The sequence below is a fragment of the Choristoneura fumiferana genome, chromosome 20 (genome assembly GCF_025370935.1).
Source record: "Choristoneura fumiferana chromosome 20, NRCan_CFum_1, whole genome shotgun sequence".
Lineage (NCBI taxonomy): Eukaryota > Metazoa > Arthropoda > Insecta > Lepidoptera > Tortricidae > Choristoneura > Choristoneura fumiferana.
Window position 1 is genome coordinate 4,060,311 of NC_133491.1, and position 16,013 is coordinate 4,076,323.

At 37.2% G+C, this 16,013-nt stretch overlaps 1 protein-coding gene across 1 annotated transcript in view; it reads left to right on the plus strand.

Moving 5' to 3' along the window:
- Positions 1-16,013, plus strand: part of LOC141439381 (uncharacterized) — a 46,574-nt gene that overhangs the window by 1,792 nt on the left and 28,769 nt on the right. Inside the window, exon 2 of the mRNA XM_074103664.1 lies at positions 12,200-12,257. Within this exon, the coding sequence (XP_073959765.1) occupies positions 12,200-12,257 (58 nt within the window). The remainder of the gene's footprint in view (positions 1-12,199; positions 12,258-16,013) is intronic.

Genomic DNA, 16,013 nt, shown 5'->3' on the forward strand with positions numbered 1-16,013 from the left:
TGTAGAATAAAAAATCTCTCCTAGGTCACCGTCGCTGTTCATTGAAGTTGAGCACATTTTCAATCAAGGTATTAAAACTAGCCAAGTGAAAAAAAATAACTCATTTAACGAAAATGACATAAATATAGGAGCTTGAAGCATTATGCGGGTACGTTAGGAAATTGACCCCACTGTCATCGTGGGAATCAATTGTTTGCTTGTTTATTATACAATTGTCATTATTTAGAATCTCATGGAAATACGTATACATACCACAAAATAAGTAATAGTAGGTATTACTTAAAAATATGCGACATGAAATAAAGTAAGTACAGTAACTTCAGTAAAGTAACTTCAGCTTGTAGGTACCTACCTAACAACGCTACCTAATAATTAATTATTTTGTTGATAAGCAACAAGCTAATTAAAAGAAAAACTACAGCAGGTCGTAAGGTTAACAGTTAAAATGCATATATACGTGATATAATCATATTATGATTATAAGTACCTAACTAGGTACCTATTTACTGCATAATAAAGCCGCTTTAAGACGTTGTAGGTATAAAAACAAACCTTTGACAAGGTTCTTATATTACCAGGCATAAGTGTAATAATATTGTATGTAAGTAGGTACATACATACTGATGTCCTTGTGAGATTCTTGTTGCAGGAATTTTTCCGAGAAGTTTTGTGTAATACGACTGTTTTCTTGTTTTTGCGCAAGGGTCACCGAGCAGATTGGCTGACTTGATAAATAAACTAAGTTCTAACAAGGCGCCAATCGACTGAATCTTTTTGCTCAGTAGCTACTCAGAACTTGTAAAGAAAACAAAGAGCAAGCTAGTAAGCTAGACTTTTTATCTGTAATTGACAATTCCCAGGAAAATTTTATTTAACATGGATGGTGATAAGATCGAAAACGTTAGTCATGACGCCTGGGACGATAAAAATAATAGGTGCCTAAACAATAATTACTGTAATAATTAACCGTGTAAGAATATCTGATGAAATGAACGATTTTATTGCAGTTGTAGGCTATTTTTTACATTGCCAAATTCTCGTCGTAATAAAGTACGGTGTTGAAAATTATACAAAACTAGGTAAGGTACTGTATTGGCCCGTGCAGCTGCCTGCAACATACTGGTCATTGGCAAACTTGGCAAATTGTTCTCAGCGCACGTGTCGTGCAGGTGCATACGACCACATGTTTTAGTTTAACATTTTTTTTGGTCCTTATCTGGAATAGCCCGTGAAACTCAGAAAGAAATACCTTAGATACTTAAATGACGAAACTTACTTGAAAGGTCACTATAATTAAGAATAAGATATTTTATTTCAATTCAGCATTTGTTCAATCGACCCTCGTTCGACCAATTATTTAATCAAAGAATGTTTTGTATAGATCAACAGCTGATGATGTTGTCGTACGCACCTTTAGAAAATTGCACTACTGACTCAATTCGAAATAATGACATTTCTATAATAAACGTATTGCACCAAAACAACTAGGTATACTTATTTAGTTTTAATTTTTAATTACATTATTTCGAATTGAGCCAGTATAATTCTGAAGGTGCGACTATGTTGGTTAAGGTGCTGCTACTAGATAATTATTATTAATTATTATTCCCTCGCACACGCACAGTATCTCCAGAAAAGGATCAAATTCAAAATACGATAAGTAAATCTTATTATCTAACTCAGTATTTTCTCTATATGCTTACCTATTTTCTGCATCGCTGAATATTGCGATGTTCAATAAAGAGTCATTTCATTGGTATTGTTTATAGGTGCCGTGCCGTAATTTTTTTAATGCTTTCCTCGCTCAAAGCACGTGAGTGGCTAAATTATAAGACGAACGCAATCCTAACCTTAGCATGTTATACCCCACTGGCTCCGGCGGGTCAAAGGCCGCCCAACCCTGTCTAGGGCCATTTAAGCGCTTCACAACGCCAGTGTTCACAAGGTGTGACGGCTCGTGTGAATATACCATGGGAACGTCTTTAATGAAACAGGGGTATTTATCAGGTTTCTTTGTTTCATGGTTGTGATATGACATAACTCTGAACTTGGAATTTGTTATCATTAAGATAGGGAAGAATGCTCGTAGCATTAAGTATGCCGTTTTTTTTAAGTTATGCATGTTTTGTGTCTGATTTGATATGTATAAGGTTCTAGTTTAAAACGAGTTAACGAAAATAAACCTTTTCATTTGCTGTTCGTCACTATTGCGTGCTATTGCTATTTTAACCGCAGTTGATCTAGCTGCGGTGACAAAAGTGAAAACGGTATTTATAAAACCACAGAAATCTGAAAGGAGTTAGTGTTAAGTACAGGAGAATATTATCAGAAAGTAAAAAGTGGTAAAACGCTTGTAACTGTGCGTCCATTATACTACTAGTAGGTATTCTATATGTTTATGGCCGTCTATAAAATGACAAACTATGTGAATGATTGTTATAATTAGGTATAAAAAGTATAAAGTGCTCGTAAGTATTATAATGGGCATGTGAAATCAGTGACTTAACACGCTTGTTACTTTTTTACGTTAAATTAGTAATTTTCTGACATCGCTCCCCTAACGGCCAATTAATATTAAAACTTGGACTTAACACTTCTTGTTGCCTTTAAATTAGATACCTGCTGCGCTTAGCTAACGCCATTAAGCAATTTATGTGAAACAGTGGCTTCTTTTCAAAACAGTTAGTGTTTCAATTAGGTACTAACTTATCAAGAAACTACGAAATCTGTTTAACCTCGTCTAGCAGCGTTCACCATTTTTTGTGTATTTTTTATCGTTTCCGGAATAAGATCTCGGTTCACCTCACAATGCCAATACGTGCTTTAAACGCCCAGCCAATACACCATTGAGCTTTTCCCGTCACAACAACGTTAGCATTAAACCATAAAATAGTATTTGACAAGGTGTTGACGACTTTACGTGCACGAAGTTCAATACCCTTTTCTTGGCCGAGCAAATTAAAAATATTGTCCAATTACTTACCGATATTGGATCGGCTCGAAATGGTCGCGGTGCATTTAGTTTTACAACAGTCTTGCCTTTGGTGCTTTGCGATTAACTGTAATATTGATTTAGTTTTACAGGGAAAAAAGTTGCTCCATCAACCGTGCGGAATTTGTGTTAAGATTTGTTTACTTCACTGAACACTACAAAAGTTATGCACACATTCTGGCTTCATTAAAACTTAGTTATGGAAATAAGGGTAAAATGCCTTGAAAAAAATGTTCTTCTGATTTATCACTGTAAAATTATAACTGAACAACAGTACAAAGTTTAAAAAGGTTCTTGGCGGTTTTCATATAAAAGCTTTTGCGCTATCTCAATAATCTCGAATACCGTAATATAATTGATCTGATAGCAACGTAACATTGTATTAAAATTGATTTAGAAACATAAATTAAATAAAGTGGGCGTTAATAATTAAACACTACCGCTACCAAAGCAAGCACTGCATTTCACGCAAAAAGCCAGCACCCTGCCACCGGCATGCTATTTACCGGGACACATTTAGTTTAAGATCCGAAGTTGAAAATATCTCCACCGGTCTGATAATATAATAAAATGTATTTTATAATAAATTTAGTATTTTAGAAAATATATTGGAAATGGATTTGCTGAAAAGATCCTGAACAGGCTATTTTTAATTATTAAAAAAATATATGTTTTTAACAATTTTTTGTTGCATCATCCAGATTAAGACAATTTTACACTAACTTAAAAGTATAATACATATAGAATATGTAGACGTTGGGTTTGCTATTGTTTACCTGGACGAACTACTGGGTTGCCAGGTATAAACTTAACCAGTTATTATGTCGATGCCAGTTATTTTCATTTGATTACATAATACGAGTAGAACATTTGTTTGTTTGTATTGTACTCGTTTTGTATATCAACGTAAGCGCTGTTTTATTGTGAACAGGGATATAGGGTTGTCTGCATTTAATTTAAAATCATTAAAAAAATCATATATATTTTCTAAAATAATAAATTTATTATAAAAATACATTTTATTCTATTATCAGACCGGTGAAGATCTTTTCAAGTTTGGATCTTCTAACAATTGGTAATGAGATCACGACGCAGTGTTGAATTAACGATCACAAATTGTATGACCACGAGACGAGTGATTAGGTCACGCTCGTGATTAAATTAGCGGTCATTGTTACCTTGTTTGTTGGCTAAGAGGAATCCTAATTTTTGTTGGCTCTAATTGGCTATTCACTAGCTTGTGAGATCGAAATCATGTATTTTGATTGGCAATTGACATTTATTTTGTCATCAGAAACTAGAACGCAATTTCCAGCTTTGACATAATTTGCACTGTCCCCTTGCAGATTTACACTGGACTTAAAATTGGAAGACGTGTGTAATTAAGTAAAATTTTTAATTTAAATTATTTTATTAAGTATATTTTTATTGAAACATTTGTGTTGCTTTTTATTTTATCATACTTAAAATAGCCAAAAAATAAGATGCATTCCATTTCAAAAATATACCCACCATTATTACAATAACGATTTTCATACTTAATTACAATCTGGAGGTTTAATTTACTTTTTATTAATCCAGAACGACACAGTTGTGTTATTTTGAGGAATCATCAGACAAACTCTTATTGTTGTCTATGGGAGAATATTTATTCGTAGTCTATGGGTGTAAATTTTTCCCATGGATCTGATCCCACGAGCGGGCTGAATGAAAAAATATAGTGTTAGCTGTTAATTGCTTTTTGTTTTACTATGGAATTCTGATACTAGCTTAATAGCTTGCACTCGCTCGGTCAATGGTAAAGGTCTCTACCCACTACACTACACCGTATCATGCCATGACCGTAATAGGAACGTGTCAGAAACGGAATGTCAAGCGCATACATGACACGGTTGGTTAAGAAACGTGCTAGTGGGCATAGTCTCATACTTTTCGATACAAAGTAAGTATGTACGAGTAAGTATATATTAAAGTATAAGTAAACCTGGCGAATATGCCGAATACCGAATATAAAACGAATATTCGGCCCATCCCTATATGTACACACGTTCTGCAGGGCTAATACAAAACTTGAAACTTGAAGTTCGTGTCATGCGATCCCTCTGACACTTATACTATTTAATACGAGAGCAAGAGGGACGGTACGATACGAACTTCGAATTTCGAGTTTCGTAGTAGCCCTGCTGATTGGCGACTGCACATGCGGATATGCAAGTAGTGTAATTTGTTTATGTTACTATGGCATGAAGTGTCCGTCCACGGGTTTTGTTGCTATAGCTAGGCGTGTAGGTAAGTAACCCCAGAACTTCGATACTTTATGTTCTTACCACAACGTCCGGTCTTTGTACTTGCCAAGTACCTACCACAATCGATCGACTCACTGTTTGGTCAACGCAAAAGTTGTATGTGTGCGCTTAGCCTTATAAGTATGGGTAGGTCCTTAGATAACGTAATAGAGGTAGGTAGGTACTAAACGTGTTAGAGATGTTAATTAAACAAAAACATACCTACTTGATCGTGAAAAACGGAATGCGTTTACGAGATGTGGCACTGAGCAAAGGTACAAAATTATCTGTATAATGTAAATGTAACACCTGAAAGTTCGACGAACTTTGCTTTCTGAGTTAACGATGTAAAAGTCAACAGAAACAATCTCTGATACTTACACGCGGTTTCTTATGTAGGCGGCAGGCAAGTTATAAAAGAAATGACTTAATATTACTACTTTACGAACAGTCAAGGGCAAAGATATCGACACGGCCAAAGTTGCAAAAATATGTATACGGCCTTAATGTTCAGTGCATAAAGTCGTGTAAGTATACAATATTTTTGTGCCTTGACTGTACGGTAATTATTTTTTCATCACACTTGCTCGTAAACAGTGTCGTAACATGCAGGCTACCTTAGTTGCAACCCCCCAAATAAAACCCTCGACCTTAATGTGCTTGTCATGAAACCCGTGGTCGGTAAATGAGTCATTGCGCGTACACATTTTCTTGTCATGAAGCCCAAGGTCGGTAAATGAGTCGGTGCCCGTACTGATGGTGCTGCGCGCGCTGCTGCAGGACTACATGGACCACATGCACACGCACGTTGCGGCGCATGCCGAGGGAGGTAGAGGGCGACGTTGCCAAGAGCACAGCCTAAGGTATCGCCAATATTTGGAAGAATTATATTTTTTCTTTTACAAATATAAAATTTTACTTGCAAATGTGATGAAAAACATTGTATGTCGCACGGGCGGTACTATAATTACGAACATCGACTCATTAAAGCCCTCAGTCTTCGACTTCGGGCTTCTAATAGACTCTCGTTCGTAATTCCTTATTTACCGCCCTTAAGACACAATGTACTATTGTATTATTTTTTTTTTCAAAAATGTCCGTAAAAGTCGACATTATTCCTTACATATCAGCAGGCTAAGTGCATTGTTTTTGGTCAGCGAGAAATTAAAAAGTTAATAAAAAGATTGCAGGCGTGCTAGCTCGACAATAATGTCGAGTCTCAAACTTTAAAAAAAGTGAAAACTGCCATGGAAATGTTGGCACAAGTCGTATACAGCCAACTCAAATGGCTGCTATCAGTTATTTTGTTATAACTCCAGTCTTTTTTTATTGGATCTGTAACAGCTTGTGGTTTTTTAGGTGGAAAAATACACCTACTGTTTTTTTTATTATTAAAAAAAGGCGGGAAAGCATAAAAAGTTTTTTGGAATAAAATTAAATGTCATAATAGATTTTGTTGAGAAAAGGTTTATTCTAATTTACTTTTTTTCCTTCAGCATTTTTGAGAAAAGCTTTATATTCCCGTATTATTTGACCGTGAGTGTAAAATGACTCGTACCTGGGCCAATCAACTTTTTTACCGACACTTTGGGCGTTACCAAAATTGTCTCTGGCGTTACCAAAAAATTGTACTTCCAACAAGATATTTCACGGTTTAATAGTTTGAAGTTACGTAGGATGGCATGTATTCATCTACACCATCTATTAAATTACAGAAAAAACATGCTTACTTACAAAAATCTGCAATTGTTTGAAAAATTTCGCGGAGAGATTAGTGTGGGTAAAAAAGATGATTGGCCCACCTAGTGTCTGCAAATATGTCAAGAGAATGTGAGTGCAACGTTGCACTACAGTTTTTAACTCTCTGACCCTGGCCGGTGATCGTTTAAAAATAAAATAACATTCTAATCCATTTAGCTCAGTGTCACCTTCGCTATTTTGAATCACTCATGCCTGGTTCACATTATTCCAGTAAACCAGCCACTGTCATGGATAGCCACCGCTCATCGTAAGGCGGTGAAAGTTTCCCTTAATTGCACATGGCTAAAATGAAGTAACTAATAAAAAAAAAAATTAATGAGACTTCAGGGCGTGGTTCGATTCTGATTTCCAATAAAAAAAACTGCATTCAAATCTGTCCACCCATTTAAGAGCTACGGTGCCACAGACAGACACACATAGCGGTCACTTATAACACCCCTTTTTGCGTCGGAGATTAAAAACGAATTGATGACACGTAAGGAACGTCGTACCCTTACTCTCATACCGAGCACAGAGAGACCATCTAAATATTACTCAGGGAACTATAACCGATTGTCCTTGTTGCCCTATAATAAACAAGACCCACCCCAAAATGCCGCACCTAACACAGCGTATTGTTTTAAAAACCACCACGGAGTTATAAATAGAACAAGAATGCGTCCCCTCGGCTGCGGGTGGAAAAAATGGCCGCGGTATGATGACATCCGCTGCCATCAGGCTACGATGACAGAGAAAGGGATAACTAGTGCTAGATGCCTAGATCTCCTCCCTCCATATTGCAAAGTTTGCAATATACGTGTCAATAAGTGTGGTTCGTGTTTTAGTATTTGTCTCCTCTCGGTGACTCCCTCTGGTGGAAGATAACAGTTTCAGCAGTTGCAGCACTCGCAAAGTGGTTTAAAGAAAATCTAGATAAACGTAATTTAATAGTGCTTTTGTCGTAGTAAAAAAATAGGTGTATTAAAAAAGTAATGAAAAACATTTTTTTTATGTAATTAGCCCCTTGAGATGTCATTGCAAAACAATTGTGCGAGTACAGTCACCAGCGCCAATAACTGACACAACGAAGCGTACATAAATATCTGACACGAATATGACTCTATTTCTAGGGCCAGAAGGACGTGTCAGATATTTTTTCTCGCTCCGTCGTGGCAGATATTAACGTAGGTGACTGTACCATTTAGCAGGGATGACCTCGGATCAGAGAAAGCAATATTTCTACCGACTCTACCATAAAATATGAATAGTACAGATAGATCATGGTCATACATATTGCTGTTCGGTCTTCGACAGTGTTAACAAAAATAGCATTCCTTTGACTGGGGAGCTACTACGAAATTCGAAAATCGAAGTTCGTATCGTACTGTCCCTCTCACTCGTATTAAATAATATTAGCGTCAGCGCGACGGCAACATATGAAACTAGAATTTCGCACTTCGTATCATCATCATCATCATGTCAGCCAAAAGACGTCCTCTGCTGGACATAGGCCTCCCCCAAGGCTCTCCACTCAGACCGGTCTTGTGCTTTCCGCATCCACCGCGATCCCGCGATCTTAACCAAGTCGTCGCTCCATCTTGTTGGAGGCCTACCGACAGCTCGTCTCCCGGTCCGCGGACGCCATTCGAGAACCTTCGTAGTATAAGGCTGGTTTATATAATCGCAAGAAAAATGTGCAAGTTGCAACATCACACAGCCGTTAAGTGAACATGTCGTTTTTAGTGGTCAATGAGCGCCGCAATGTAATTCAACTCGTACCATTTTTCTCGCAGGTCTAAACTGGGTTTTTTGTGTAAGTACATTGTGTTGAAATTTAAATGCGATTAGGGTAGGAGAATATTACAGCCCTATATATAGGTAATTTTTGCAGTCACGAGCATTAATATCTGCCACAGCGGAGCGTGAAAAATATCTGGCACGTCCTACTGGCTCTAGAAATAGAGTCAAATCGTTGATTTTCTGAAAAAACTTCGAGATCAATTCTTTTAAGTAAAGTTGTATCAGATATTTTATGCACGACTTGTTGTGTCAGTGTCAGACATATTGGTGCTGGTGACTGTACCTAACAATATATATTCAATAGTTTAATTCGTTTAGTAGGTACCGTACTTTTGCAATGCAGTTATATAGTCTTCAAATGATGTGATTTCTAAAATCGGTCCACAGTTCTCTTCCCTGCACATTAGTCAAATATAATTTTGAACGCAATCATTCATCAAAGCTATACAAAGTGGCTGACAGGTTGTCAGTTTGAGCTGTATAAGGCGAAGACAGGTATAGTGAAAAACAATGGAATGGTCTACATGACGCTCATTAGCATATTTCCCACACCATTAGTGTATACAACGTGTTATTTTTGGATTCAGTTAACTTTAAAGAACATTCAACAGGTTAAACGAAGTTCATTTCTCTAAAAAAACTAGTGGCTTAACTCTACTAACTATTAATACCTACTTCATTTACGACGTTTTTTTAAGTCTTTAGTATAATTCATATGTATTCAGCAAGAGGGTTGTTGTTGTTTTTTTAGAAAAATATGGCGATGTCCATTGAAGGACAATTTTGCCAGTGTCTAGTAGGTTTTGCCGTTGCTTGTACGGTAAAAAAAATCTAGAAAACTAAATATGAGACGTAATGGTGTATGAACGATGACCTTTACCATCAGCAAGAGGGTTAAAAGGCAAGTTTTCTTGCTGTCACTCGCCCGTCAGTGATATATTTGTGTGATCTGACAGTACCCTTAGTGTAGGTTTTCGGTTACAAAATACGTCTCGATCGCGTTCGCGTTAAAATCTCAATTTGTATGGAAACGCGAACATCGCAAACGTTCCGCTAGAGGCGCTGTTCGTGTTTGCATACAAATTGAGATTTTAACGCGAACGCGATCGAGACGTATTTTGTAACCGAAAACTTACACTAAGGGCCAGACCACTAAATTACTGTGAAGTTGTACCTATTATGTACGTTTAGGCCCTAATGGCTTCGACTCCAAATGGTTTTGCATTAGCATCACCTCAGATGTAATATCTACTGGTAGTATGACAATGATCCATCATGAGGTTTTTGCGCGGCATTGGTATCCATGTCAGGCTAAACCGACACCAGAACTGATAGTCAATCTGTAACACATAATACGTGCGTGTACGTCACTTTTTGTAACAGTAATCATGATATTCTTGCTGGTATATTAGCATTGGAATTTAATAGGAAAACTCCCGTCTGTCCCACTAGCATTCGTAGTAATTTGCTACGCGAGGTGTACTGTTAGGTACTAATGATTCGTGGTCGCAAATGCCATCGGGTCTCGGATATCTATGTCGGCGGCTGATCGTAAAATCCGCCAGATCACGAAATTCCTAGACATATCGTGAAATGGCGCCATTTCATGAATTGGCTAAGGGATCCGCCATATCGTTCAAAACTCACCGTTTAACGATTTACTTAGTGACGTTTAGGCAGATCATGAAATTTTTAGGCATATCATGAAACGCCGCCATTTCATAATTTGGCTAGTTTAGGCAGATCATGAAATTCCTAGGTATATCATGAAACGCCGCCATATCGGTTCTGGCACTTCGCCGGCAGCTGCCGCGGCACGCTCGCTTCGCTCGCTCGGCTCGTGCGTTGTGGTCACAATTCATACTAACTACGCCTCGCTTCGCTCTCGTAGTGCCTAAATTCTTTTTTTTTTCGGCATATCACGAGGTGTCCGGTATACTTTTTGTGGACGCGTACTCGCAAGACTCAGTCCGCGTTTAGTACGTCTCACCTCTATGCTCTGATCGATCTGCCGTATTGTTTCTCAGGCACATCGTGATCGGCCTGGCTAACTTTTAGGCATGTCATGAAATTTCCAAATCTGGCGGATTTTACGATCGGCCGCCGACATCTACATGATGTGATATATTCTTGTAGTTAAGGGCAGAGATTGTTATTAGGTTGCGATATCTAAAATTTATTTGAAACTTGTTTATAGACAGATGGCTACGTTCATTGATTTCTACGGTATGTACCATTGTAAAAATGTAAAAATTGATAGACCACTTATTTGGCTGATGAGGTAAGAATTTTTGTAAAATTGTAATAACCTAACCAAATTAGTTAATTTGATAAGCCCCCGATTGTTATGTCATTTCATTTCAAAGTTCGACATCTTAAAAACAGCTGAACTGATTTTAATGAAACATAGCTAAGAACGACCGCAAAGAAACTCGCTTTCACGTAAAAAAACTACCTAACTTAAACGTCTAAACCATGATAAAGCACTCATACCTAGAACTTAAGTTACAGGATCCTAAAACAATAACATTCGACCACAATGGGTGGCAAAAGTTCCGATTTAATTACACGCATTCCCCGTGTAACCCGATGCTTGTGTAACGAGCTTAAATTAATGACAAACAGCGGCGCACGCGCAGCCATACTTTTAATTATCGATTTTTGTCCGTAGTTCTGCTTTTATCTTAATTTTGATTAATCGACTTGTAGTATTCTAACCTAAATATTCTCGATATGTTTGCCGATATGTCCAAAACTTGTTTTTGTACCTGACTGTTTCGTGTACCTAATTGAAACTGGAATCATCGAATTTTTAGGGAAAATATAAACAATATAAAAATACACAGTACCTACTATAAATACCTACTAATGACCCATCCACGGATAGGTTACTATAGAAAACGTAACTTTTCTTTTCAAGGCTTTTCTAAGTGTTTTATTGCAAATACCATTTTTTGAAGTTGATAATTGTAAAGCCACGCCATTTTCTATGCCGATTATTCTTTAATCATATTTAGAACTATTTTTTTTCAAGTTTATTAATGCTTGGTGTGAAAAGTTGTATGAGCCACTCGGGAGCAAAACTATTTTCATCTTGGGCGTTAACACTTGAATCTCTCATTACGCTCAGGATTCTACTTTAGAATCCCTCGCTACGCTCAGGACTCTATTGTAGAATCCTTCGCTACATTCTGGATTCAATGTACGCCCTCGCCGTAAATACACCATTTTGCTCCCTTGTGACACAAAAAACTATTCTTTCTTTCTTTCCTTCATTTTTTCTTTTAAGTAAAAAAGGAGTAAGAGTATTTCAGAGTTTTGCCCACATAGGTAACTTCATTACCGGTATTCTGTTTATTTAAACGAGTTATTTTTGTTTCAGGATACAGTTCAGCGGACAGTGCCAAAGAAAACATGGTCTTGAACCATAACCTAAATAGGTTTGTATAACTATATCTTATTTAGCATCATCCAATTCCAACCAATCCGATCCCAAGCAATCCAACAACACAATTGACTAATTTATGTAGTGATTAAATAGTTTGTATTGCTTTGGGCCTGTGTTTTTTAACGTGTGGGTCGCGACCCCCAGGGAGGCCGCGAATCCTCTTTAGGGGGGTCGCGAAACCCCTATTAGTTGCTGGGAAAACTACTTTAGTAAAAAGAACAATAAATAAAAAAAATAAGCAAAATGTTAAACTAAAGGACAATCATTTGTATCTACAAAAAAAAACTTGTGAGATCAAAGTCAAAGTCAAAGTCAAAATATCTTTATTCAATTTAGGCTATAACAAGCACATATGAATGTCAAAAAAAATCTACCACCGGTTCGGAAAAACTTCTGCTGAGAAGAATCCGGCAAGAAACTCAACGACGTAAGTATATAGATCTCTTCTATCTTATGCTTCTTATTCTTCTTTCAAGCAACGTCTAGGGGGGTCGCGAAATATTTCTCAGGTGGTTGGACCTTGTGCAAGGTCCGCCCGGATTGCTACCACCATCTTGCTCGCTAATCCTGCCGTGAAGCAGCAGTGCTTGCATTGTTGCGTTTCGGCGTGGAGAGTAAGACAGCCGGTGAAATTACTGGCACAGTGGCACTTGAGGTATCTCATCTTAGGCCTCTAGGTTGGCAACGCATCTGCAATACCCCTGGTGTTGCAGATGTTTATGGGCGGTGGTGATCTCTTACCATCAGGAGACCCACTTGCTCGTTTGCCATCCAGTTGAATAAAAAAAAACTTCAAACTGACAGCAGAATATAATAATAGTTGTCATAGGTACTAAAGGGGTCGTGTTATGAAAAAGGTTGAAAATCACTGCTTTAGGCATTATAATAATTATATGGGCTGTTTCACCATTCATTGATTAGTGTTAACTGACGGTAAAATGTGATGCCGTCTCTATTTGTTTTGTACGAATAGACGGAGACGGCATCACATTTAACCGTCGGTTAACGCTAATCAATGGGTGGTGAAACAGCCCCTTAGTCTTGTTATACATTATTAAATTAAACTAATATGGTTAAAAAAAGTAAACGAAATATTTTATTTTGTGTGGTAATCAAAATTCCGCGTATTTTTTTAAAAAGTACATTTTTTATGAGCCGCACCCGTTAATGTCCAGTGACATGTCTCACCAGATACATCGGCATGCAAACATAATTTTTTCAGTACATGTGTAAACGTACCATGTATGTATACGTGTGCCGTTTATGCTTTTGTGTGCGAAATGCATTAACATAATGAACAGATGCGAATAAACTAACCCAATTAAAACTTAAAAGAAACAATATAGTGACCATGGTTGGCAGTGAACAGGCATTGTTTTTTTCACAATGGCCTGGTTTGATAATGAATGGCTGGTCACTGGCTAAATAGGCGTTGCCAATTTGCAAAACTATGGATCCTGTTTTTACTTTTTAGCGGATATCGGAAATGACCCCATTCATTTGTAACTATGCATACACCTGCCTACAGTACAACCAGACGCTATTGTATAGAGCGCGGGCGTCCGCATTTAGCGACTCTTTCTAGAATTACCCTACACCGTGTCACAGAAGTGTGAAAAAGATTAGGATTCATTTACACATCCTCGCACAGCACATCTCTGGTGGAAACAGCTGAGTGGAGCGAGGCGAGGTAAATGAAGCAAAAACATTCCTCGCAACACACATTAACAGTCTCTAGTCCAGTGGTTCTAACCTTTTTAATATTGTTACCCATCACAGCCCATGCGACCTGGGAAGACTGAATTTACATATCTAACCATCTTAAATTGTAATAAATAGATACAACGCAAGCAAATAAAATTATCTTTATTAATCACAAAAGTACTTTGTAAATGTAAAAACAGTTTAATTTTTTTAACAATGGAATAAATAAAAATAACAGCTAAAAAGAGATGCCACGTGCGGTAGGTACTTACTGAGCGGCGATCTATCATTTATTTTTTACTAAGTATTTAGCTAGGAATTTAATTAGATAGGTCTTAATTATTAGGTTCTTTAATACAGCTGATTTACCCCCGCCCGTGGGGGTAAATACACCTAGGTTCGGAACCACTACTCTAGTCTCTATACATATAAGATAAATTGAAATGAAATTAGTCCGACGGACCGTCGGGCCGACGGAAGGACATGACAAAACTATAAGTATATACTTAAGTGTTCCTTATCAGAACTACGGACCCTAAAATCTGTTATAGACCACCTACCATTATTGATTATGCCGATAGTGCAAGATAATAATATTCATAATAATTCTCTGTACCAGTTCACGCCTTTAAAGTAAGAGGCCATAAAATCTAACCGGCAAATTAATGCTTCAATCAAAACTCTTCAGCGAAACAAACTATCTGATACAGTTTAATGTGTTTACTTAAGGTATCAGTCGGGTACTGATCAACCGGACGGCTAGCAAGTCTTGAAGAAGTCATATTTTAAGTCTCTCGTTTTGTCTCCTTAATTAAGTGAATTTAGACAATTTCCATAGTAAACGCCACACTGGAATATGACTGACGTTTGCAAGTCAATGATAAAGCTTGATCTTTACTAAACTGACTCAATGAAAGATAGCTTTTTTTTAACTTCCATATATCTCTTACCATCAGGAGATACACCTGCTCGTTTGCCATCCAGTCGAATAAAATAAATTATAAATATATTCTGTCTCTAGACGACGTTACTCAAATCAGATCAAATCGATTTTGATATAAGTACGAGTTTTTTTTGTAGTGACGATTTGCATTTTCAGTGACACTTACGTACTTTATATGCGATGTTGGGCACAGCTAAAATTTGGATAATGGTAACATTAAAGCACGTCATCGAAGCTACACCAATCAGCACACAGAAGTACACACCGTAATAAAAATCCTCATTGAATACATAATAAAAGAAGCCCGACAAGAATGACGTAAAAGCCGACAAGACTGAAGTTGTTGGTATTTTATAAATAACCAATTCTAAGAAAAATAGGAACGTTGTCATTGGTGTAGTGTATTTCCTACATTGTAAAAAATAGACAATCCCAATTTATGTCAAGTTTCGCCTCTAGCTGTCCATGAGCATATTTTCGTAGTTTTTAGTAGATTAACGTTCTCAATAATGAAGCGTAAATTCTTTTTGAACCACCATCTCTGCAATAACCTAATTTTTGAGTATAACTTCGTAATAGACAGAGCTGGGATAATCAATATAAAAGGCTTTTTAGCTAGCATGACATTTTATTCTTTTTATTAGTTCTGTGGTTGGTGTAGACCCGGCTCCTGACGAATAGTAGCCCTTTGAAGTGCATTCAGGAAATTAAATGTAATGCAACCGCAACGTAAACTTCCTGTGGCGGCGGATGAACTTATTGACAGCCCGTTTTGGATTTGACCTGGGGTCAGCTTTGATTAAAGTAAAACGATACGAGTACAATACAATATAACTTTTTCATACCTCTCCTTCAGAAAAGAGAGGGAGCAAAATGCAACTTTACTGTTCAAGGCTTTCCTACGCGTTTTATTCCAAATGCATTTTTTTAAATTGATAATTTAAAAAACATGCCATTGTTTGTGCTGGTTGCTCTTTAAGTATATTTAGATTTTTTTGTTCAAGTTTTTTAAAGCTCTGTGTGAGAAGTTGTATGAGCCACTCGGGAGCAAAATTGTTTTCATCTTGGGCGTTAACACTTGAATCCCTCATTACGCTCAGG